At 39.8% G+C, this 26,225-nt stretch overlaps 1 protein-coding gene across 9 annotated transcripts in view; it reads right to left on the bottom strand.

Moving 5' to 3' along the window:
- Positions 1 to 1,331: 1,331 nt before the first annotated feature.
- Positions 1,332 to 26,225, bottom strand: part of klhl13 (kelch-like family member 13) — a 56,550-nt gene continuing 31,656 nt past the window's right edge. For 3 of the 9 annotated variants that reach the window (XM_081615903.1, XM_008427731.3, XM_008427729.3), the window contains 7 exons: positions 23,330 to 23,401; positions 18,244 to 18,385; positions 15,943 to 16,075; positions 13,092 to 13,288; positions 11,228 to 12,023; positions 7,253 to 7,366; positions 1,332 to 1,906 (listed from right to left, as the gene is read on the bottom strand). In XM_081615903.1, the coding sequence (XP_081472029.1) occupies positions 1,419 to 1,906; positions 7,253 to 7,366; positions 11,228 to 12,023; positions 13,092 to 13,288; positions 15,943 to 16,075; positions 18,244 to 18,385; positions 23,330 to 23,401 (1,942 nt within the window). In that variant the 3' untranslated portion in view covers positions 1,332 to 1,418. Of the gene's footprint in view, positions 1,907 to 7,252; positions 7,367 to 11,227; positions 12,024 to 13,091; positions 13,289 to 15,942; positions 16,076 to 18,243; positions 18,386 to 18,504; positions 18,602 to 18,679; positions 18,792 to 23,329; positions 23,402 to 26,225 lie in introns of those variants that run through there. The other 6 variants (XM_081615904.1, XM_008427733.3, XM_008427732.3 and 3 more) reach the window with 4 other exon arrangements.

Raw genomic sequence — 26,225 nt, 5'->3', positions numbered from 1 at the left:
AAAAGTATAAAATTATGTTTTTGTTCGATTGCTTTAACACTAGTTTACGGTTTTTATCCATAAACATTCTCCAAATTCTCAGCCAGAGCCAAATGGTTTACTCTACTCTTGGCTTATTTGGTGTTTTTTATAGTACTGGATGAGTCATGTTGAAAGAATAACACATTTTGGGATTCATTTAACAAAGATTCACTTCTGCCCAGTCATTCCAAACAAAGAAACCTCATGCTGGTCATCAGCTTGGTTACACTGAATCATGTTCCTTAAGCACCGTTTTTCACAAGACTGCCAATTCGGTCTCTCAGAAACAGAGCATCCATACTGATCTGACAAGCGTTCAGTAGGGTTGAAGTTATTACTGCATGGAGGCCATTTCTTTCCCCCAGTCCCAGGATCTGGAGATAGACTGATAACCCGGCTCTGTGGGAGCGAGCTTAGGCATCTTGAAGTTCACAGTTTGGGGCCCAAAGGTGAAGAAATGAGATCGTCACTGGTTGCAGATAGGTTTGATCGTCTCTTAGTTTGATGCCTTGTTCTTCCCGTCACAAACTGAAAACATTTCTGCATTTTCCTTTAAATTACTAAAAGTCAACAAAAGTCCTTCAATCTATATTTTTAAGTAAGAATATTTACAACGTTGAATAGATGAGAGAAAAAGCACAATAAATCCAAACCTGTCCATGCAATTCTTGTTTCAAAAAGAAGAAAACACGCAAGTTGTTGTAAAATGACTCCATAATCTGTACATACTCTCTTCTCATTGATCAACTTCCAGCTTTAGATGTCGAGACCTTCACCTCAAATCTGCCTCAGTCAATAACCACAACACCCATTTTTTATTTATTTTTTTAAAATCATGTTTATTAAATTTAGAAAACATTGTTTCGTTAACAGTTTCATACCAACAGCAGGAAAGAGCTGAAACTGTAAGGAGACGCAGATGGGGCCCGGGCCAACCCCTGAGTTAAAAACCGTCAGCTCTGGAGCTCTTCTGTCACTATTCCGCTGTCGCCTGGGGTCACCTGTAGTTCAACCTGGCATAGAGTAGAAGAGAGTCACAACGTAGTCAACGTCTCAAGGTAGAACGCCAAAAGAAACGGGACGTAAGAAAACTCTGTGGACATCAGGTAGAAAAGTTGATTTGCAAAGTCAAGTTTCAAGTCAAGGTATTTCCTGCCAAAATATGCTGAGTATGCAACGTTGACATGTAATTAGGTTGCCAAGCCATGTCCTATGTAGACTTTATCACTCAGGGAGAGGTTTCTGCACAGTTTGTAGGGGCTGTGGACTCAGGGATGCAGAACGGATGTCTGAGAAAGAAGTGCAAACAATGTCTATAAGGAGTGTTTATTGAGAAGGTTGCATGGGGGAAGGTTAACGGGGGTTGGGGCAGACCCGAGCCAACCCCTCGTTATTTATCAAGGTGCTGAAAGGGGCGACTCTCTGGAGGGCGAGCCCGAGATATCCTCAGGAGGGAAAACTGTGAGCGTGCAGGCTCGGATCCCGCCTAGCGACTCGGGCAGGTCAAAAACCTTTTGCCACTCGTCTTTCTCCGGGTCGTACTTCTGTACTATTTCCACCATGCAGCGATTGTTCCACGAGTAGCCGCCCACGACGTAGATCTTGTTCTCAAACACGGCGACGCCGACGTCGCTCTGGCCTCGCAGCATGGCGGCGATGGGCGTCCACAGGTCGAGGGCGGGGGAGTAATACTCGCAGCTGAGCACGTCGTCGTAGTCGCTGGTGCCGCGGAAGTGATTGCCCCCGATCACGTAGAGCCGGTCGCCCACCGTGCACATGCAGTGGAGGCCCCGGACCGTCGTCATGGGCGCCTTCTGAGTCCATTTATCCGCATCTGGGTCAAAGCACATCAGCTCCTTCTGGAAAGTGTCATGAGTGATTCCCCCTGCAGCAAAAAAGACAGTAAAAAAAACCCCTAAAATTAATCCTCAGTCTGATCATCTTTGGGGAGGAAAACACTTTATGGACTTGTTAATCAGTCATTCACTAAATAACATCTTTCTAGCACCAGCCTGTAATGCTGCCCCGGGCTCTATGGTTTTAAAACTCATCCTTCCATGATCCCCACGCTGCAAATTCAGCCAATAAACAGATTAAACAGTAATTATACAAACTAGAGCAACATCAGCGGTTGCTCAGCCTCTTTTTAACACTCATTGTGAACAGTCGGCACAAAGCGGTGCGTCGTTTCAAAGCCCCTGTTAACATATGCGCAAACAGACGGGAGACGCCGGGACACAAAAACCTGATGGAAAAAAAAAAAACAAAAAAAAAAACAGGGAGGAAAAAAAAAAAAAATACAGGGCATGTCTACAGGGAAGGCTTAAAATAAAGAGGAACACAATCCCAGCATGCATTTGGGTGGGAGCCAGCTCGCCCCTCCTCCCCCAGCCACACACACATAGGCGGGGAGCAAACGCAGAGCAGGATTTGTGGAGCGTGCCGTTCTCAGGCACAATCCCTCCTTTTGTTGCCGCCCAGCGATCGTGTGTTCGGTCCATTGTTCCGGCTTAATCTGTGTATTCAGCTGCCATGACTCAGATCTGTGATGCTGCACCTTCTTAACTGATCAAATGAAGAGATAGCCCGACTACTTTATCCACCAATTGTACGAAGCCATTATGAACCCCCAACAAGAAAAACAGCGCTGGAGTTAACTCCGGATCTTTGTAATTCCTCCTCAGGGGGCTGTGCTGCTATTTTGATCCAGTTCAAAGGGTCTGGCCTTTTCTTTGATACGGTGTCGTCTGATCGGGATCCCAGTGTCTCGATGTCTAATCAGCAACATTAGAGGGGCAATGGGACACAGCACGTTTTAACCGAGCCGATCTCAACCTTCAAACACCAGCTAGAAGCCAGTGCCCTTCATTAGTCGCCACAGGACGGACTGTTATTGTATTTCATGCCATGTGCGCCCATATGGTTCTATTTCAAAGCATTTCCCTGTGCAGCCGAGCGGACGCTGAATAACTGCGGAGTCGTTTTGTACAAGCAGTGACCTGGATGAATGAGTGCCGGCACACCCGGGACTCCGGCTGGATGACGCAGGATGGACAGAGAGGTGAACCGACAGAGGACGGTTTCTATAAACGTCCTATAACAATCGCAGGTGTGAGGAGTTGAGATCCTGCATAAATAAATAAATCGCCCACGGACGATCTGCACTCGTTTCTGACGTTACATCCCTCAAAGGTGAATGGCAGAGATAAGCGAGTATCGATCAGTCGTACTACAGGGCTACGTTATCGTGAATGCAGTTCTGTAAGGACAATAAAACCCACTGGAAACTCCAGAACTTCATCCTTTCCCAGAGCACAACTCACTTTTTAGAGGAATTTAAAAGCAGAAATAGTTTAAAATGCCTGGAAAAAAAAATAGAGATGAAAAACAGCTCTGTTTGCTCAATCATAAAGCTGGTGATTTCCCTGAGGTAAACCTGCTTCTTTCCTTTCATGGAAGAGTAACTTGATGGAAACTTTTTCCCAGAGTAATACTTCTGTCCTTTTCAGAAAACAGTACTGACCACAGAAGCCTTGTGACGGCTTGTACCGCAACAATGTGTGCTTGTGTAAACAAAGCCACCATCACAAACCCAAAGAGTGACAGCAGGGCCTCCAGTTATGACAGACAGCTGCTTGTAATGCCTCCCACTTCACACCTGCTTGGTTAATTATCACTGTGACTTTCTCCGGGTCCAGAGGAGACGTGTAACCGACAGCAGGTCAACTTGAACTTCCCTGTCCCCCCAATCCCTGATATTAAATCACAGCGAGATGAAATTCAACTTTTTCGCTACAGTCTGAGAGCTCCAGAGCCCCATTCACAATTTTTTCACCCAAACGTTTAAATCCAAACCACCTCTGGACCCGACTACACATCCAAACAAACCTCCCTGCAGTCAATGCTCCACAAAAGGTCGGTGCTGTTAGTTGTGCTTTCATTTGCTTAATGTTAACGTTCTTCCTCTGTGCATGCGACACAATTTGGGGACTTAAACCGTTCACACAGAACTCTTACTTAGTAGTATAAACGACCACACTTAAAATCGGTATTGAGCATCAAGATCTGCTTGTCGCCAAAGACAGCTTGACCGTTTCGTAGAACCCACGGAGTCTACTGGCTCTTATTCAATAAAACAATTATTGGTTTCCCCTCTCATCTGCAGGAAAGATGCAGCTGAATGTTTGTCCATACGAATGCCCACAGCAGGACAGAGTGGTGGCGGTATGACGCTGTGGGCTGTTCTCCACAGGCGGTTATAAAGAAATGTTTCAGCGAGTGGAAAAAGTCGAGAGAAGAAAAATGTTGTTCTGCTCCAGAGCATTCTTGGCCTCGCAGTTCTCCTTCAAACACGAAAATGTCTTTAAGAGGTTCGACCCAAGCTCCGACTTGAAGCCAATTAAATATCCATCAGGAGGCCAGAAAGTGGATGTCTGCTGACAGCCATGTCCAAACTGACGAAGCTCAAGGGGATTGCAGAGAGGAATGGCAGATAATCCCCAAATCCAGGTGTGTTCAGCTGCTCATGTTATTTCATGCCCAAGAGGGTTCAGAGCAGAAGATGCAGCCAAAGATGATTCAACCGGTTGAGTATGAGAGCAGACGTCTAGTTTCAGTGAAGCATTAAAAAAAAAAAAAAGAAAAAAAACGACAGAAAGAAAAACAAAAAAAAAAAGGGGCTGGGGGGGGCTTGTTTATAGGAAAACAAAGCGTGGCAGTAGTTTAGTAATGTCTGAATTGTGCCAAGGCGCTGCGGCTGTGACGGCCTGTGGACTGAGTGCATTTGTCAGGTTCATCCAGCTGACAGAATACCTTCAGACAGCACAGCAGCACAGTCGGAGAAAGTGACCTGATGTGCTGTGACAGACAGACAAGGAAGTGCACTCCGGCGTGGGTCACCTTGCACCGCAAGACTCTAACCCCCGGAGACTGTGGGAGCCAGAGAGGCCTCTTAGCGACCTCTTGGAGCATTTTTATTGAAGCTACGTTTCATGTGTGGTGCTCGATTCCTCTCTGATAGCAGCTGCAATCATTAAGCAAGTTGTGTTGTGATATTACACTGCCCAACAGTTCATATTTTTAGGCGGTACGGGTACGGAGCCTGCTCTCACAAAGACAAAATTTATCGCCCGACTCGCCTGATATCAACGTGGTAAAGCTGTATTTCCAACGAAGGAGGAATAAAAACAGAAAACGGTGAGCGGAGGGAAAAAGTAGCCTCTTTCTCTTCAGTTATTAGCAGTGAGATTATTAATAATTTTGACTATTGCACCATCAGCATCTTCTGCTCTTGCTGGTTTTAAATATTCTCTGGTTCTTTAGCTTGAAGTGAAAATGATCCATCATGTCTCGAGGTGCCAGCAGCCGTCCTTCGAGTCTCGGCTAATATTGGATCAAATTAAAAGGGCTACATGTTCTGCCAACTTGTCAATATTTCCCACGGCAACAAGTAGGATCAAATAAGAAACCGATTCCTGAAACATTGAATAATTAAAAATTTGCCCCAGTTAACTTCATTTAGTCCAACTGTGCTGACTACAGCTCGACTCAATTGTAACGTACAACAAAAAAAACGAGTTTCCTAGGAAATTGATCAACAAACATTTGATGAACATGTGAAGGTAATAAAAGGAATAGAAATATTTCTTTGGTTTATTCATTTTTCTGTAGCCGTCTCAAACAGCTTTGGTTTGATCCAGGACTGTGCTTCATTTCAACCCAGCAACTAACTAGAGTGAGCAGTTTTTTAGTCCCATTTCTGACTCGTGTAATTCTTGTGCCACTTGACTCTCTCCACACAACTCGGTGTCTAAATCTGAAACAAAATTTTGGAAAAATGTAAAGGTTACTCATTGTGACATTTTAGTCGCAACGAGTAAAGAATTTTAATTATAGGTGTGCTTTTACTTTAGGAGCCTTTTCCAGGAAGAAGGGCAGTTTTGTGGCCTTTATTACCCCCCCCTGCAGTGTTTCAGCCATTTACCAATTAGTGTTTCAAGCCAGGTTTGACATGTCCAAGTAGGCAGGTTGCACTTTAGAGTTAGACTACCAGTTAGATGTCATGTCCTCGTTAAACAAAAAAAACAACAAAAATATCCGGGGTAAATGCAGGTTTTGTGTAAATAAGCTTAGTCTAAAAAAAAACCTACCTCCATAATCGATACAAGAACCACTCACAGACTGACACTAGGGGGTGCTATTTTTTGGTTCAAGTAGGTGGTACAAATCGCCTCACCTCATTCAAAAAACTTTAAACATCTTTGGAATACGTTAACGCTGTTCAATGTTTGTTGTGAAACGTGGATTTTCAGCATCAGGGATCAGCTCTTACGCCTTTGAACTGCCGCCGCTGCCGCTCGCGTTCATGTGTTGCAAGAGGAGGAAGATGATGGTTTTTCTTGTGGCCAGGAGGGATTAACAGTGTTGTGTATTACACCTCCTACACCTCCTTCAGTTCTCCTTTCTCCATCCTCCTGAATTCCCCTCCACCAGCAGAAACGTTCGCCCCTTTTGTCGTGCTGCTCTGGATTAGTCACACTGAGAAAATAGGGCTCATCTCCATACCGCGGGATTCGCTTCCAATCGCAGGAACAAGTGTTAATGTGAGGCCTAAAGAGCAGGCGGTGATTCCCTTGAGGTCCACCGCACGCGCCAAACCCTCCACCATGACATAAGCGTGATGCCAGAGTGTCAACAACGGGTTACTTTCTTCAGGACTCGGCAAGTCAAGCAGACAAAAGCGAGCATCTGATCCCAAACTGAGCTTTTAAGTAGACAATAGATGCACTGAATCACAATTGTCATAGCAATACCAGTGTGTGCAATGTCGCAGTCGTAAAGGCTGCTTTCTTGCCATATTTGGTAAGGTATTATATTTAAAGTGTTGAGCATCCGGGGTCTGCATGTTAGTGATGTATTTGGCCATTTGGATGGACTGTAAAGGCCCTTTACGTTCGTGCCAGATGGATATATTTAGAAGCAAGTTTGATGAAGTTCGTGGAGACTGCAGGAAATTTTGTGAAAGAAAGAAAAGTGTCCTGAAAATGTAATTGCAATATAATTAAACCTGGGATTAAATGTTTCAACATTTATTTTCATTTTGACTTTCATAAATGAGCAAAATCCTGCTAAATGTAGTCATAAAATTTGAGAGCTAATTATACAAAATGTTGCATCTTTTTTGCTTTTCTACTCTTCAGAAGGTTAATACAAACTCTCAGCACACACTCACCTGAAATGTACATGTAACCACCGTACACCGTCCCAGCGTGGCCGTAATGTGGCTCATTCATTTTGGCAACATACGTCCATTCATTTGTCCTTGGGTTGTAGCACTCCACAGTAGCTTTGAGATGGGGAGAGAAAAAAAAGAAAGAAGAAGACCGTATTAGAAGAAAGTGGGTCAAGACGCAACTAAAAGAGGACAAACAGCAGCAAATGAGGCCTTGGAGGGTCTCAGTGTGGGATCTAAAACTCAGATTTAAATACAGTACACACCCCATGGCCCGCCAACCGCTGCTGCGTCCACTGACTGCGCAGGAAATTGGGAGATTGCTAGATCCTTTATCCTAATGCGCCTGAGGATACTTTAGCGAGAAATCTGAAATATCCAACAACAGGGGCGCTGGGATTCACGAGCGATAATCACAGGCGAGCGATCGGTTGCTTGTTACGACCCCATAACAAGCAACAAGGGTGCGTCAACAAGATTACCTTGTGCTTGAAATAAGATCATAACAAGGCTCAAAGCACGCTTCAGTCTCTGCCATCAATAGCTCCTCATCGCCATGGATGGAAAAGACATGAGCAAGTTATTCTCCTGTAATCACAGGATGGAAACCTGTTGGCTTTATTTACTGCATTCAGGACACGAGTGCTTAACTAGACGTCGTTTTAAACTGAACTGATTGATGGTGAGCAGAAAGAGCAGCAGGTGGATTTGGAGAATTTTGGAGGATTCTGTGAAATCAATGAGACAATTGCAGATGAGAATGAATCTAATGTAGAAGCTGCCAGTAATAACTCAGTGGCCTTAATTGTCTGTATTCTCATATATTCTAATTTAAGTTTAGAAAACTGGCAAATTGAGTATAAATTAAGTTACAGAAATAAAAAATAAAAACTGTAGTAGACGTAGTGCAAAATACATATTTGTTCTCAGATTTTAAGAAGCTAAATTAACCTAGAGGGAAACGGCAGTAAAGCGAGCCAGAAAGACTCAGTGTGTACTCATTAAAGCTGAAATTCCCCCCCGTGAATCCGTCTTCACGTTGTTAAGCTTTCCTTTTCTAAAAATCAGGGCATTCCAGACGCAACAATAAAACCACACCCATACGACCCGTCGAGAGTAAACAAACGTGGCGGAGGGGAAGGGCACATCCAGAAATACACTGGGCCTGTACCACATGCAGCGCGAAGGCAGTGGAACGTAAAGCTGAATAAGGCAGTTGTGTAGACAGTCGTTGAGCTCAGGCTCTGTTCTTTGGTCTAATTATAACCCAAAATAGAAGACAGCTCCTCTCCCGGTCTGCTGGAGTTATACGGCCGGATTTAAGTATTGGGTGGCACCTCTTTGTGGTTTAAGACTACGGGTTGCAGAGGTCCCCGATTGGTTACCAGGCACCAACCGACTGCAAGGAAAACATATAAACAAACATATACATAGACTGATCCGCTCATAAAGCTGGTTTTAAGAATTAAAATAGAAGAAAACAATGTTACAGCGGGAAGTTTCAGACGGAACGACTTTGTCAACACTTAAAGCTCTGAAGGGCACGTCAGTCGCTGTCAGTACTGATCCTGTCAAAGCTTCAGGCCGGTCTCAATGTCACACGCACAGAAGAAGAACAGCAGCAAAAACACTTCTCCAGGACAAAGTCACTGAAATCTTATGCACTGATGCGTTTCTGTAATCGACTGCAGCAGATTGCGAGGATATTTGAGGAAATTTATTTGACTACTTATAGATTACTCATGTTAAACAAGCACTTTAAAGACTAAAAATTCATGTCAAATTAAAGGTGCCTGTTGATTTATATTATATTACAGCGCCTGTGCCAGGACCAGTCCTTCAGATATTTTGTACTGGCCCATTGTGCGGGAAAAAACAACAAAAAACATAATAAACTCAAATGTTCAGAAATCTGAACAGCTTTCATCTTGAAAGTGACAAATTTCTTTTCTTGGGTCACTTACATATTTTCAATATTCTACACTTTTCCAGACTCAAATTTTAAAGATTAAAATGTAATTACTTAGTTGCGTTTTGTTGTCTGTATGTTCTACAAATCATGGAAAAAGAATGTTGTAAAGTTAAATCCACTTTAAAATAAAACAATTCTTACATTTTACACTAAAAACAGCAGATTTCAACACATTTAGGCTATAAAATTTAACAAACCGATAGCCTCAGTTTGTTAAAAAACCTGGGTTTGACGCCTAACCCAGGTCAAGTTGAAAGGTCTTAGTTTAGAGAAGAAACAATAAAGGATGGGAACCAACATCTTTTCATCCTGGTTTCTGCTTTCCATACTTTACCAGAACTAGAAAATGATAAAACCAAACATCATGCAAACAAAGGAAAGATTCACTGGAAAGATAGAATTTTTAACAACACGTGGACAAATAAGTAAAAGCTTTCTGACATATCGCAATGTTAGTGGATTTTAATAATATTAAAGGACAGTTTGGAAAGCAATGTTTGTCTGCTGGCATTTCCAATTATCATAAATGCATCCTCTGAATGCCAACATAATATTCAGCCTGTTGGATGGAGTATCACCACAGCAGATGCCAACATCCGGCACAGATGATAGCGCCCAAGATGCTAAAGGTCAGAGAGTGTTGGAAGCATTAATATCACAATCCAATTCCCTAATCATTGTGCAGCTATTCTGTCATCGTTCTTTTTCCCCTGAAGTCAAAGGAAAAGAGAACAGAACGGCTTGTGGTTCCAGGATGATTATAGCTTGAGTTAACATATTGTAAAATACAAGAACTTACACATTTTTCAGTTTGTGCTCTTAAAGATGTGAATTTTCAGTTCTCAGAGCTGCAAGTCTAGTTTTATTTTTCAGCTACGACGACTTCTGTTACTAGCAGCTGAAAAAATGTCTTTCTACACGTCTATTGGAGTCACATTTAACATGGAAAAAATAGTTACTGCTGTAGAAAAAGACCCCTCGCCAAGCCGCAACTTTATATTTTTCATTATTCATGAAGGAGAGAAAGAATAATCCTTGGTTTCTTTTTAGTCCAGTTGCCAAACCTACAGCCATAGCTCAGTCGAGCCATCAACTCCCCCCGGCACTCAGCGGTAATGGCTTTATGGGATTCTTCTTAAATAAAATTGATTCTATTAAAAATAAAATTGTTGGCATTCTCCCGAAGGCGATTACTTCATCCTCAGTGAGTGAGTCAGCACCGAGTGCCACTATAAAACCTGATGTGTTTGGACTGTTTTGAGATGGTTGAGCTTTCCAAGTTATCAAAAGCACAAGAAGAAACTAGTTTGTATTGGATTTTTTTTAAACATCTAGTGCACAGGGGTCAAACTCTTTATGTGGCCCTCTAGGCTCCAAATTACATCAACAAGTCCTTCACGTTTTTCACAACTCTGCAAAATTCACACAAAACCAACAAATCTCCACATTTTTACTGCAAAGTTTCTCAAAATTCCTCAAAAACATTGAATCTATAATTGATAAAAAGTCACGTTTAACATCATACATTAGCGCATATATTGTAAAAACTCCTTACAAACATTTCTATTGATGATATATATTTTTTAGTTTCATCAATATATTCTGAGACAACCGTCCCTTTAGAACATTCACAATGAAAATGAGTCTGATCTAGAGAGAAACATGGGCTGGTTTCTGCTTTCCAAACTTTATCAGACCTGGAATCAGCCTCATTCTGCTCTTGCTCCTGCTTTTCATAAAGTTCTGACCTGACTGTTGATTTGTTTGCATTATGTAGTACTTTGGGTGGCCTCTTGTACTGTGCGTTTCAGTCTTGAAGCTTAAAATATGATTGTAAATTGGCACAATATAAATTGAACTGATTTGGAGCTTGTTGCGATTCATATTTCAAAATAATTCTGTTCACCTAATGATCTGCTCTTTAACAAAAGCCCGTCATACTCGTGGTGCCCTTTTGAAAACAATGTGCTTGATAATAAACCACATGGCGGATTTGAACTCACCAAGCTCCCCAGCAGCATTCCTCCCACCTACAGCGTAGAGATGTCCCTTGAGAGCGCTGAGGTGGAAGAAGGTTCGTTTTTCATTAAGGCACGCCACCTGGATCCATTTATTGTAGCGAGGGTCGTACCGGAACACCGTGTCCACTGCCGTTTTTCCTTTGGTGTCGTAGTTGCTTTGGCCGCCCACAACATAGAGAAAGTTGCCGATGACGGCGATGCCGTGCTGGTAGCGGGGTGCGTCCATGGGAGCCAGCGCCTTCCACTCGTGGGCCTTCTCGTCAAAGAGCCGCAGCTCCTTGCTGACGACAAGCTGCTGGCGCAGAACGCCGCCCAGAGTGACCAGGTGGGCACTGTCCGAGCGAATGGCTGTCCGTTCAGACTGCATTACTGGCTGCATGAAGGGCATCATTTGGTAATTGCTAGCTTCCAGGAGAAGGTTGACACAAGTGTTGTCTGTGCGCATAAAATCCACTGTCTGTACATGATTGATGAGCTCTTGAGGGTTCATGAGGGGGAAGCGAATGTTCTTCATGAGCTTTGCAGCATATTCCATGCGACTGTCCTCGAAGCGCAGCCAGCGGCAGGCGGCCTTGAACAAGTCTAACTCAGTGCAGTGTTTCAAGCTGTTACTGGACAGCACAAAGGCCAGCCGTTCAAACGGGAGCTTGACAAACTCTCCTGTGCCCAGTAAGGAGGGGAAGTTCTTCAGGATGAAGTTGTTGACGTATTTGTCCACCTCTGTCAGGTTGTACGTGTTGGCAATTCGCCCCACCTCAACGCAGTTGTCGAGTGAAACCTGCGAAATCAGCAGCAGAGTAAGTCGTAGGAAACCCAGCCACCATCAGCAGCAGCTCAGATGGCTGGCTGTCACTAAGGGAAAGAGCTAGATTGAGTTTGTAGATTGTAAAAAAGGTGTTTAATCCACTTACACATCTTGTCACTTTATGACCAAAAACTTCTGTTTTTGGGGATTTTATGTGACAGATAATAAAGCAGCTGATAAATGGAAAATGAAGAGAGCAACACAAGCTTTTCAGCATGTTTTGTGTTTTTACACAAACTGAAAAGTGTGGCATGCTTATATATTCAGCCTCCTTTTCACCTGTAAATGAAACACAGGGCAACAAATTTCGCTGCAAATAATAACGCCAATGAGTTAAATCTAATCTCAGGCATAACTCAACCCACTGTTGAAAAACTAAAACCTGGTGGCAGCATCATGCCATGGGGATGGAGCACAGCATGGGGCAATCCTGAAGAAAACCTGCTGGAGCCAGCACCAGATTGGAGACACGGAGCACCCTTAGCATACGGCGAGAGCTACAAATGACTGGCTTAGATTAAAGCATGTTGTGTTACAATGGCCCAGTCAAAGTCCAGACATACATCTACTTCAAAAATATTAGCAATACTTGAAAATTAACGTCCATACATATACTGAGGCTAAGCTCCAAATGTTTTGCAAAGGAGCAAAAATAGCTATTATAGCTATTATAGACTTGCAGCTATAAATCTCACACACTAAAAAGTGTCTCTACAGACTACTTTTTAAAATCCTTTTATGCACAAACGCTACTTTGTGTTGGTCTATCGCATAAAACCTTGAGAAAACACACTGGAGTTGGTGGCTGTGATAAAATGACAAGATCTTGAAGATAGATGTATGGAAGCTATTGTACTTTTAAATAGCCTGTGGTTAGTCACGAACACATTCTTTAGTATTCATTGGGATTATCCTGACTTCCATACACTCCCTCACACTTTGTGTCGACAACATCTAAATCCTTTTTAAAACGAGCTGCTGAAGCTCTTCACAAAGTTTTTTTTTGTTTTACATGCAACAGCTCCTTTGTCGTCTTCTTACCCCAGAAATGAGAAAAACCTTGCAGAAGTCCAACACGGGAAGGATTTGTAAAAAACTTGCAGCTTCAAGTGTGTCTTGCAAATTCTCCATGTTGAGTGACAACTTTGCTGTGTAGATAAAGTCGATGATCTTCTTGAGGCCTATTCGGTTTACTCCGTGAAGCTTGATGCACATCAAATCCTGTTCTTTCATTCCACCTGCATCACGGGAGAGTGGGGCGGGGGAAAAACAACAACAAAACAAATTACTAAATGTGGTTCTACTCATTGCAATAACAAAACAAGGACGGGAGACACTGGAGACCGGTATCCTTCACTCCAAGCAGCTCTTGAACACACACCTACTAACACAAGCTCTTTAAACTGTAGCTGTTTGTCACCATGTAGCCTAAATGCTGCCAAAAATGAGTAATGGGTAAATTACTGTGTGAAACAACAACAATTTTCTCAGTTTAAGTATTTCTGATGAAGCCATCGTCATGAGATTCTGAGCGGACGTCTGCAGCAAATTAGTTATCAAATGAAGTTACGGGTAAATATCAGAATGACACAAGAAATAAGTTGTAAAAACATTTTTTTTTAAAAAATGAAATGGAAACCCAAGAAACGTTAATTAATAGTGGCTGGTTTATTATTAACTCACGGTTTATTAAATGTTTCTTATTACAAAGGTACTTCAGAGAGTGGTACGGTTGGTAAAAGTAAAGAAGTTTTCAGGTAAAATTCTTATTTTTGCTAAATATTCTAACAGCACTGGCAGATGCCCCAGTGAGTGCTGCTGGAGCCGGAATCCTGAAATGGAGAGATCATCATTTCAGCGTAAGCCACCCACGGCCCGGTGCTCCTCATCCGATTTCTGACAGAAAGGTCAAAATAATAATCAAAGGAGTTCTCCGAGAGACAAGCGGCGCTCTCGGAGAACTTTAGAAAGACCTGAAACTAGCAGGTGATCCATGGCCTCAACGTGGTCCCACTTTTCCAAGTTAAAAAAAAAATGTATTGAATTTTACTTTGAAAAAGGCCTGTTACGGCATACGGGTTGGCAGAAAAGCTACAGTGAAGACCAGTGGGATCTCAATGAGGGGGAAAAAAACGTAAAAGCATTGCATTTATACACTGCTGCTTTTCAAAGATAATGTGACAAATTAACCAGAATGCTATTAAGGTGTTGACAGAAAGTGTTTGAACATTTCATTATATTATCAACTACTTTGGACTTTATAGAATCTTAAGCATGATTACAATAATCAGAAAACAATAGTGACTTCTTTTCAAAGTGGACTGACAAGCAACTTGAGACGTGGATCTGTGTTGCTAAGACGATGGGATTTATCACCACTGTCCCCTGCAGCTTTAAAGGAGAGTAAATTACACAGGGGAGTAGAGCAATATGTGGACAATACATCTTACCCAATAGTCTTCTTTGCAATTCAAATATTTTAAATACTGAGAACTGCTGGAGTGAAATGTTTAGCTGGTTATATTGTCTGTTTGCCAACATACTTGGTCACTTTTATGAACTTTCACCGTCTTTTATTCCCAAACCTGATCAAGGTAACATGAGCTACAGATGGCTGAAGTGAACATTTTGACAAAAAGATCCATGAGAAAAATGTGGGTTAAATTCAATCTTTACTGCTATCGCAATATTTAGCAATATCATACTTCCATACAATTTTCCAGCCCTACTGCAGAGTTATCTGTAGATCAGAGTTTTCCTTGGCAACGCAGCTTGAAGTATTGCCACCACCCACAAATGTGTGAAGCTATTCAGACACATATAGATGGAGCTATAGAAGCTATACATAGCTGTGAGACCAGCTGAACATGCTCCGATGCAGGCGAGGTGGGGAGAGGAGAAGGCTCCAAATCCCCACATAATAATGCTGCATGATGGGAACTCTCCAGTGCTGGGGTGTCAAGTTAAGAGAAAAATTACATTTTGCATGAAGTAAAAAATTTACTGACATTTTGTGATTCCTGCTCATTAAAACGCATACAGGTAATAATAATAATAATATTTGTTGGTACCTTTGAAGAGACGAACATTACCAAATAAAACCAATACAAGAATAGATAAAAAAAAAAGGAAAAAAAAATTATTTTCTGCATTTCTTTAAAAAATGATTTGTTGACTTCTTAAAGAGCTTTTAAAAGTCATTACAGGAATTTAATAATAGAAAAAGTTGAGTATATTCATATCTGTAATTATTTATAACATTCACTTGACTGCTGTCTGTTATAAATGAGGAAAATCAACTTCTTGCATCTAGTTTATTATACCAGTTAAAATTATCTAAAAGTTGATTAAATGTTAAATACATCTGGAATGTATGTTACTATACATGAAAATATGAACAGAAGTGACTCAATCATATATTTATGCATATACATTGTTGACTGTTAAGTCATCAACTGGTGCTATATAGACAAACTATTTTATTAAATTCACTCTCCTATAAATTCTTTAATAATATATCCATCTACTGAATGTAAGGGAACTTTTACTGATCATATTTCCACAGAATGTCGCTTTGAAAAAGTTCCAACTATCCCTTTAATAAACTTTACAATGTTGATTAAAGGTTTTCAACTTTCCTTTACTACTGAATTTCCAGCTTAAACCCCAGTTTCTTTTTACTGCACAGAAAAAACACTGCTAAAAACCTCAATTTAAAATAATTCCTAATACAGGGAAGAACATCGAGGAATTTCTCGATGCAGTAACTGGGGTTCAGAGTAAAACTTGACCCACATACATACGTGACATGCATCTGTCTAATTCCTGCTTCAACGCCCCTCTGACCAGCGCGTGCACGCGCTGGTCAGAGAGGCAGAGTTTGCAGACCCACCTGTGAACATAGCTTTGAAGTAGTCGGAGGACGAGGCCATCATTGCGCGGTGAACAGGAAAAGCTTCGTCGCCGTCCCCAGCAACCAGCGTCACGTCACACAGCAAACCTTCTATTCTCAGCTGATCAAATCCCTGAATCCAAAAGGGAAGGGAGGTGAGAGTTATACGAGCAGGAAGTGTTTCTGGCTCCCAGCTTAGGGGACCTAAATTAAGTAGCGGCTTTTTATCCCCTCATCCAGTGACTCCTCAGCTGAGTCAATAACAGACTGAGAAGATCACGTGCTCACCAAAGCTCCTGGTGACAGAAATAAAATTAACTCGCCAGTTTTGTAATTTCTTCAGGTAAATAATTGATATTGCCCCTCGCTTTTGCGAACCCGATTTTTTTTTTACCTACTACGTCAAATGAGACACGGAGGGGGGGGGGGGGGGGGGGGGGGGGTTGGAGGCTTGTGCTAATAATCTGAAAGCATAAAAACAAGTCGATGGTGCTAGAGCTGGGTGAATTTTATCTTAAAAATTCACCACCAGAAACAAACACATTCCGGGATCCGGGTATAAGGTGGGAGATAGGCTAGAAAAATCATTATCATTCCCCCGCAGTGTGCTTTGACAGCAAAGAATAATGAACAGCAAAAGGAGCCAACGGTTTCTCATTTTGAAAGAAAGCTGGTGACCAAGGACAACCGCTGCAGCAAACAGCAGGGACCGCCACATTTTCAGGCCGATCCTCACTTTACACCAATCAATACTGACGTGCAGGGTTAGCCATCAACATGAATAAACACTCCTTCTGCAGAAAATAAAAGAGGCTCTAAACACACACATAGATAAATGCCGAAAAAAACCCTAAAGTAAATAAATCTTTCATTGAAAAACACAAGCCAAGAAATGCATTATGTTTTACCAAAAGGGCTGAAAAAAATCCAGCCTTTAGGCTGAAAGCATTTATTCAACATATCAAATATTGGGAAATAGTTTAACAAAATCAATTTCAGTTGTTTCAACTCACAAAAATCCCTTTTAAATTTCTAAATAATTACCTTTCAGCTCGTTTATACTTGTTCAAGTCAAGTTTATTTGTATGGCACACATCAGCAATAAGGCAGTTCAAAGCGATTTACGTCATGAAAACATCAATAGCGGAACGAGTAACAAACATTAGATTTTGTCAAATATAATCAAATTCATCACACAAATACACATAAAACATGTTGTCTCTCCATAACAACCACTATATACTGTCAGATAATATTTTTCTGTTCTACGGCCACAGAAATAAAACTGAAAGCCTTTTTAGCTTTTAGCGGATAAATATGTAAAGTACGGTGGTGGATCTGTGATTCTGAGGGACTTTTTTCCTTTTAAAATGCTAAAGGAACATCTTCCGGACAGCAAGACATAAAAATCTACTACCCTCAGACAGAAAACTCAAAATATGTTGTCACTAGATCTTTCAGGGGGATAATAATCTGGAATTTATGGCCTAAACAAAAAGGTTCACCTGATGACTCAAGACTCACCAAAGATTAAACCCTCAAAACACAAGCAGAAACAGGCAAAAAGCAGCTAAGGAGTTATGAACAGAATTTAACTGGTCTAATGCCACAAAAAAAGAGAGATTTTTCCACTGGTTAGAAGAGGTTATAAGTTGTATGTTTTTAAAATAAAATGTTAAACGTCAAACTTGGTACAACTTCTAGATTTTTTTATTATCTTCTGAGAGACACCTCTGCCATTTTCTAACAAAAACAAACTTCTCAGTTGAATAAAAAATGACTTTAAATCTAAATCTGCCATTTGGGCTCAGCTTGTAAAACAGGAGTCAGAGATCATATTTCCTTCTCTGTGTGACCAACCTGGTGAAATGTGAAGAGAGGACCATCCCATCGGGAAAACGACATTTGCACAAAATATTGAGAGCCGAAATTGTTTCACAAAGATTATTTTTAAACAATTATTTTCCCACTGAATAAATACTCAAATTGTAGGTTTAATTTTTTTTTTAAAAGGTCAGTGTGAGATTATACTACTGCAATAAAACATTAAAGTTATTTATTTTTTTACATCTTCAGTGCCAACAAATTTTTCCACAATCTTCCACCCTGTGTACAATATGCATGTATAGAAGATGAGGAAGTCTTTTTTAAAGTTACGCAACATCTCCTACCTGTAGTAAAGTGTAATACTCAGGCTGTACTCACTAAACCAAGAGACAAGCAAATCCCTAATGGCCCTAATTAAACTCGGATCATTCTTCTTTCTTTTTTTTTTTTCCATAAAGTAGTGTGCGCTCTCACCTGAAGAACCACAGAGCTGTGTGTATTGCTTGTGAAAAACCGAGTGTTTCCAGTCTTCGATGCTTGAAGGTGAGTAGGAATGCCCATTTCACCGTAGCCCAGAGCGACTTTCATGTGAGCGTCGTCGTCCTCCACGAGGGATCTGAAAGAAAAACAGATTACAATGTTTAACGACAACCTCTTAAAAAACAACCTGTGGTAAAAAGAAGCGCAGCTGGATTGTCATAAAATATTTCCAATGTAGAAATATACTGAATAAACCTGGTTTCTGACCCTTCCTATCAAAGTGTTTCGGTCTCATTCTCCTCCTCAATCCATCAAAGTGTCCTTGGATGAGGCATTAATCTCTAAAGCGCTCCTGATGAGTGACAAATTAAAAAAATAAATAAATAAATAAAAAGCTGAACCTCAGGGATTGTTCAGTTTTGCTGCCAACCTTCTCTCTTAAGCAGGTTGACTGCAGATCCAAAGCGAGCTGTACCGAGTGAGCGACCCCTTTCTCCTGTTCTTAAACACTTCCACTGCGGCGGGCGGGGGCGTCCCACCAACTGAACACCAAGGAAGAAAACGATCAACCAATTTTCCAACAGACTTCAACGTTGATAAGAAAACATTCTGCGTCACTGTCAGCAAAACGCACACCGAGGGAATTTGCAGTGGGAAAAATGTTTTCCCATTTGCAAATCTCTCCTCAGCGCCGTTATGAAACGTAAAAGCTGTAAACACAAGCCTTTTCTAGCAGCATTTGATTTCAGTAGTTTTTATCCAACATTGGCAGAAACATAAAACAAATGGGAGAGCCACTTAGAAAAGGCCTTTATTTGGTTTCATAAGCAGAGAAAGCTCAACTTCCAAAAGCATCTTTCAAAACTTTGTGTACAAGTTAAAAAAATCTCACAAACCAAACAGGCTGATTTATACTGAGATGCAATATTATTAATTTCAATCTTGGCATTATTACTGGTTTTATTGGGTATCGTTTCATAGAAATGGACAAAACTCCAGTACCAAAGTAAAAAGTAACGTCTTGAACAGAGATACAGTTTTTCCTTCGTAAAATCTTTTAAAGCAAAACAGCTAGTATTTATTCATTTTTTTAATAGCTGTTCGATGCAGAGTAATGCCATTTTTCCTGAAGAGGATTTCTGACACAAACTGCACAACAGATCCGTTTATCTAATAATTTTAAACTTCACTTTACAGAGCGTCTGCCAAGAATGAACTTTTCTCATATTTTATGTTACAGGCTTATTCGAAATTTTGAAGGTTTTGCAAATTTTACTGACGGGGGGGAGGGGGAAAACGAATCGCATTAAAATAAGCACTCACAAACGTTGCTTAAAAGTTCAGTCGTTTTGCAGTGATCGTCCTTGAGATGTTTCTATGCCTTAAAATGGATTCCAACTGTGGTAAATTCAGCTGATTTAACTTGATTTGAAAAAGGCACACACCTGTCTTGGATCCACAGTTGACAGTGTAGGTCAGATCGGTCAAACACCGAGCATAAAATCAAAAGGACTGTCTGTGGTCCTCCAAGACAAGATGGTCTTGAGACACAATGGGGAAGGAAACAGAACAACCTCTGTGGCTTTAAAGGTCCCAGTGAGCTCAGTGGTCTCCATCATTGGTAAAGGAATGACGTTTGGAACCAGCAGGAGTCTAACTAGAGCTCACTTTATACTAGTTGTTTTTGAATATTTAACAACATATACTTTGCAGATGAACTGTATGGAATCCATGAACTCAAATGTCTGGCTACACAGGTATTGCGCTGCAGGCTGTGGAAGGTGCCCTCAGTAATCCAAGCTTTAATAAATCTGTTTATGAGCTGCAGAAATGCAGTGCATGTAGGGGGTGTGGCCTCAATGCTGCGTGCAGTAAGCAGTATGCTGCCTGTGTGACTGAGAAATGACGGTCAGTAAAATTAACTTGCATGAATGTTGTCATTTTAGTCAACATTAAGTAAAAACATTCCCCAATTACATTAAATATCCTTATTAAACAGTCAGCCTTCAGTGTTTTAACTTCTAAATGTATTCCAGTAAAGGTTTACTCTAAGTCCCTCAGGCAAAATTTCCAGCTTTGAAAAACAAAGAATTATACATCCTTAGAATAAACATTTGCTAAATTAAGTAGTTGTTTTAATGCTCTTGTTTAAGTCCAAGAATGAAAATCAAAATGCCGAACAACAAATGATATGAGTGTGTCAGACTATTTTAGGAGCAGAAGGAATAATAAGTCTTTTCCATTTTCTTTATTCTCATCATGATTTAAATCTTTGTTATAAATTTTTGTACTTCTTTTTTTTTTCTACACTAGGTGATCAAAAATTTTCAACAAGTATTATTTACTTGCTTTAGGCTATTATAAAGTTTTGTTTGCAAAACTTTAATCCATTATGTAATTAATTAAAAATAAAGCTGAATTCAAAGGATTTTTCTTTTTTAAATCAGCAATAAGAATAAATAGTGGAATCGCTGCTGATAAACCAACCATACTGATGTTTTTTCCACATGTGGCAACACCTCTGACTCAAGCAGAATACTAATGAGTGAGGAAGCGTTCTGTTTAGATAAACTGCTCCTCTATTTAGTAAATCATCTCCGAGCTACGTTGGAAAATGAAAAACAATTTGAAAAGACCAAATATTTTTAGAACGACTGAGACGTGAGGTATTGTGCGTTTGTCAAGGTTTCCGGACGAGAGGAACCGACGAAACTCTGGAAGCGATTTCAAACGGCGTTTACATCTTCAGACGCGACATTGTGTCCAATCTGGCTAGTAAAGACCTGTCGGGTTGTACTGCACTGTTTTCCATAATCACAACATTCTTGTTTTTCCATGACTGTGTAACTAAAAGCATGTAAAGGGATAAAGATTATGATACCAGTAGGACCTCAACACTGTGATGTAACATGGTGCAAAGTCTAACTTCTCCACAGAGAATAAATGTGTGAAAAATGTCCCACTGTGCCGAAGGGAATATTCTCCGCGTATACAGGGCAAACATTTATGCAGAAAACTATAAACACACAACAGAATGGAGCTCATTTTGATTGGATAACAACTAATCTGCAGAATAACCCAAACAGGTCAGCCATTCCCATTTGTTTTAAGAAACATTTCAATAAAAACACAGGAAAAAAGAAATCTAAAAAAAATAAAATAAAATGCTTAAAAGCTTCTTCACACAGGATGTGCATAAATACTGAATGAAAACCAGGATTAAAATATTACAACTATTCCCCAAGGAGCATATTGAGATAACAGAGCAGTGAATGAATGTTGCATGGTGGTTTTAAAAGTGTTCGTTTCCATGAGACGATAGGCCTGGTTTTGATCAAATATCCGTCGACACAAATGTCTGGCTCAGCAGGGTTTTAAATGCGAGTCTTCAAACGGGGCTATAAGCAGGCAGCGCTCGTCAGATGGAGAAGACTAATGCTTTTCGAATGGACTATTTATATAATGAAGTAATTCAAAATGTTCGCCTGGCTGAACAGTTGAGAGGTTTTTAAACACTGGTAGAGATTCACCAAGCTTTTAAGGAAACTTCATTTCTTTCTTTTAAAATCAAGATGCGAGGAGGTTTAGTGGAACATTTCATTTCTACTGTTAAGAGTTTAAATGTCAGAATAGCACCATGTATTTAAACTATTGTATCCTCCTCAGCAGTGCTGCTCGCATACTGCTGGTCAGCTGGCTGAAAGAAGGTTGCTTCATTACTTCAAAGCAAAGACAAATTAAACTATGGGGAACACTTTCTTCCAGGTCCAATAATAAAATGTAATGAGGTGGAAAACTAACGTAAAAGTAAGACTTGAAAGTAAAATCTGCTGTTTTTAAAAATAAATTAGATTTTAATCGATTTTTTTTGTTGCTTTTTCTTAAAGTAATTACAAATGACCGTAAATATTTTCAAAAACGTACTTTTTTTCCAACTCTCCCTTTTGCAAGATGACCTGAATTTAAAGTTGAAATAAATTTGAGCTTTAAAACATGGTGGGAAAACAAGATGGAATTTGGTGATATGACATCATTAATTACGAAAACCCAGAGTGAACAGGTGATTTTCCAAAAATTAAATCTTAATAACCTGATAATTTGATTAATCAATAAAAATTATTAATTTAACCACAACATTCTTCAATTTTTCCAAAGATTATGTATCAAAATAAAAACAAAACATGTCATCAATAAAGCTATTTTAACTGCAATCAACTTTTATTCCAGCAACTGCAGTAAAAGCATTGTAAATAAAGTATAAATTTACAAAAGAAAACATCCCAAACTGTGATTTTCCGTCTAAAAAGCAAGAAAATTACTTTTACGTCATCAGATTCAAAAATAAATTAGAAATAAAAAACTGTTTTTGTTGTATAACCAAGTTGCTGACTTGAAATGAGAAGAATGTAATAATGTTTGAGCATTTACTGAATGTTATTAAACAAAAAGGGGATGGAAACTTCTAATTTATTTTCAAATAGCTTGAACTTTATGGCTCGGATCTGCTGAAGTGACCCTTAAATCCAACAGAAGGCCATTAATCAAACGTGTGTCCCTTCCGTTCACTTCGGGTCTTTGCCCTTGAACACATCATGAAAATTTGAGGCGACTGAAAGTCGCCTGGAGTCTTTCTTCAAGGCTTCACCTCAAAGTCAAAGGCGTTTCAAGCTTCTGATATATAAACATTAGGAAACATCAGGTTGACCTAACCTTTAACTCCACTGACATGCTTAACCGAAGAACACTCAGGAAGGCCAAAAAAAGGTAAATTCACAGAAAATGCAAAGAAAAAAAAAAGAAAAAAGCACATAAAGATGCAAACTGTACTAGAAGACGTAAGGAAACCTAGCTAAAAATAGATATACAAGATCTGACCACATGTGCTGGAGGTCTGCTACAGACAAGATGGGCAACACTCAAAAATGGGACTGGTAAAAAGGTCACGTCTTGCACGGACATGATGATGAATCACTAAGTCTAGCAGGAGTTTGTGAAGAGCAGTACCACTAAACACGGATGGTTTAAACAGCAGTCACAATCACGGTGACACAAAGCACAAGCAATGTACTTGTACATTTACCCCGTCAGGTGGTAAGTCGGACAGGCAGCGAGGAGAGAGTGGGTTGTCCAAACCATAAAGGAGTGCTGGTGGCTGCCGGGACGAAGAGAGAGACAGAAGCTACAGCATCCAGCATCAACTTTCTGCTTTCCTCAATCTCACACTTTACGAATGCTTAAAGTTATCATCATCATCATCATCATCATCATCATCAATGTTGTCTCTAAGTGGGACTCAACACTTAATACAAAAATTACTACAACATGGCAAATTTAGGCTAAAATAGCCAGATTAATAAAAAAATGTCTCCCCCTTTTGCTTCACTTGTGAACCACTTAAAAACAGAAATGTGGTGTTGCGTAGCAGCCAATAAAGCAATTTCATCATTATTTCGGCCATTTCACATGGAATAAAGCCAACCATAATTCAATAAACTACAAATAACACAATAAAAAGTTTTTCATTTATCATGGTAGTTAAGTTTTTGTTGAAACGAATAATAATAATTAACTCAAGTATTTGAGCTATGTAGCACTGTCCTAAATAGGGTTTAATGAATCAATTGGAGAATTATGTGTTGCAGAAAATATTGCTTTAGAATTGTGTGAATTGGTTTACATATGAAAGTAATGCAATTTCATGTACAGGTAGGTTATTAAAAATACTTTGTAGAACACTGTGGTTTATTGACCCAAATGTATAGCATTTTTACTCAGTATTACACCCACAGCGCAATAACTTATTACAATATTGGAAAAATATGTAATGTAACACGTTACTGGCTCAAAACTGATATATTATTCTGACGTTTTTACATTATTGGCTTTATTTTAAGCGATCAGAGTTATTAGGTTATTTGAAAGGTATTATATTTACTGGCCATTGTGACATTATTGGTTGCTACGTTGCAATTGATTATAACTAATTTTCAATGTTAAATTAAAGCAAAATCATATTCAACACAAAGTGGACGAACTGAAGGGTGGACTAATGAACAAAGTCGTGAAATAAATAGACAATAAAACACATTGTGTGGTATAATTTAAGACTTAAAGAGACAACAGATATAGACTAACAGCAATTTCTTACAATTATTAAAAGAAAAATTCAACCTGAAGTTTTAACCCTGGTCATCTACAGGTCTTATTTCAGCAGCTTCATGACACATTCAGTGTGTTAATTTACTTTAAGAATGATATTTTACAAAAGAAAGTTTTCATTTGGCAGAAAGTCTTTGCGCATAGCTAAGCAAGAAGAACCATTCTTGCAATTCTGATTGATTTCTGAAGGCTGATTTGCATCATCCTCTGTGTAAAATATTTTCTGTTATAATGAAATTCAAAAGCTTGATTAAACTGTCACAAGGTTGCTCTCATGTTTTTGCACTTTAGTAGAAAATTGGAATTAAAATTATTAACGTCAGCTTTGTTCAAATGAATTCAAATAGAAAAGTCTGCGGTGGTCATGTTCGTTCATTCATTCTGCCATTCCTGGGTTGAATGTGGACAAAAAAAGAAGAAAAAAAAAAAAAACCCAGACAAAACTACATGGACCATTTCACTTAAACATTTTGTAACGCTCGATATAGTAGTCATCACATGGCTCCCATCATCTCTGAACGGAGATTTGGCCCTTAGTGGTGAAAGAGAAAGAATTATGACTTCGACGTTGTCTAAAAGACTGAAAAAAAAAACAACAAAAAAAAAACATGGGAACTGGTTCCTCATTGCATGTGCCAGAGAGCTTTTGAGAAACAATTAAGAAAATAATTTTTCTTGTCGTATTTGATAGCAACACATTTACGTTTCTCTTAATTTGTTGTAGCATGATGAAATCTAACTTCTTCCTCTTCATTTGACGTCAGCTTTGTATGTGTATTGCTCAAAAAAAAAAGAAAAAAGAAATAATAAAAAGACCATAGTGTTACTACAGCAGAGTTAAGGAACATACAACCCAGCAGCAGAATCACATGAACAATGATTGAGTGGAAAACCTCTGAATTGAGAGTTATTGCAAATTGAGCCGGGAAGGAAATCCCAATTTGTCTCTAATCAGAGCAATAAAAAGACCTTGATACCGAGAGTCCTTTCAATCACCGACCACAGAAATGCAATAAAGCTACACGCCGACCAACTTCTGACCACAGAAAGACACACGACTCGCATGGCTGCCGCGCTCACCGTGACTCGATTCAATGAGGCCGTCTGCAGGTCACTTCCACAAGTATTTTTAGCCGGAAAATTAAGACAGCTCTAAAAACAGCAGCATACAATTGTGTAAAACTATTTGATTTTCACATTTTACAAGCTATGCAATTTCCTGCAGAAATATGTTCACGTTAAAAAAAAAAAACCAACAATATTCTCTCACCTTTGCATGGCGTTCACTTCGTCTGAGAGACCATCTGTGATCTTAAGGTCTCAAAATAATTCCAAAGTACTTGCAGTAACCTTATCTCAGCAGTATCTGGGTGTACCCAGTGTTGAATATTAAAATTATGTTTCAATATAAACTTCAAGTCATAAAGCCAAACTCCTTTTTATAAAATGCGCGACAGCAAGTGAAGCACCAACCCTGTCAATATTTCCGAAGCCGAAGATAAAATAGTAGGACACTAGGTGAAGCCAAAGAAAAAGCTGCAGGTTTTGTAAAACAAACTGCATTATTTATTTTTTTAAAGAACCTGTCTAGAAATAAGTAATGCTCTCCATGAAAAGGTCTCTTAAGCCATTAATTAGGAGAGAATACGTGAATGTTTACTCCAAGACCGAACCAGAATCTGAGCAAAGAAGCAGGAGACGTGCAAAAGCCATAAAAAGATATGAAAAATGTCAGCAAAACCTAGGCTAGCCTGTATTCAAATGAGTGGAGGCACAGCTCCGCATACAAAGGAGCTTAATTTGTCACTCCACAAATA

Source organism: Poecilia reticulata, chromosome 14, assembly GCF_904066995.2.
Source record: "Poecilia reticulata chromosome 14, P_reticulata-male-v2, whole genome shotgun sequence".
In the NCBI taxonomy this organism is placed as follows: Eukaryota; Metazoa; Chordata; class Actinopteri; order Cyprinodontiformes; family Poeciliidae; genus Poecilia; species Poecilia reticulata.
The sequence above is the reverse complement of the archived record's forward strand: the minus strand, read 5'-3'. Positions and strand labels throughout refer to the sequence as shown.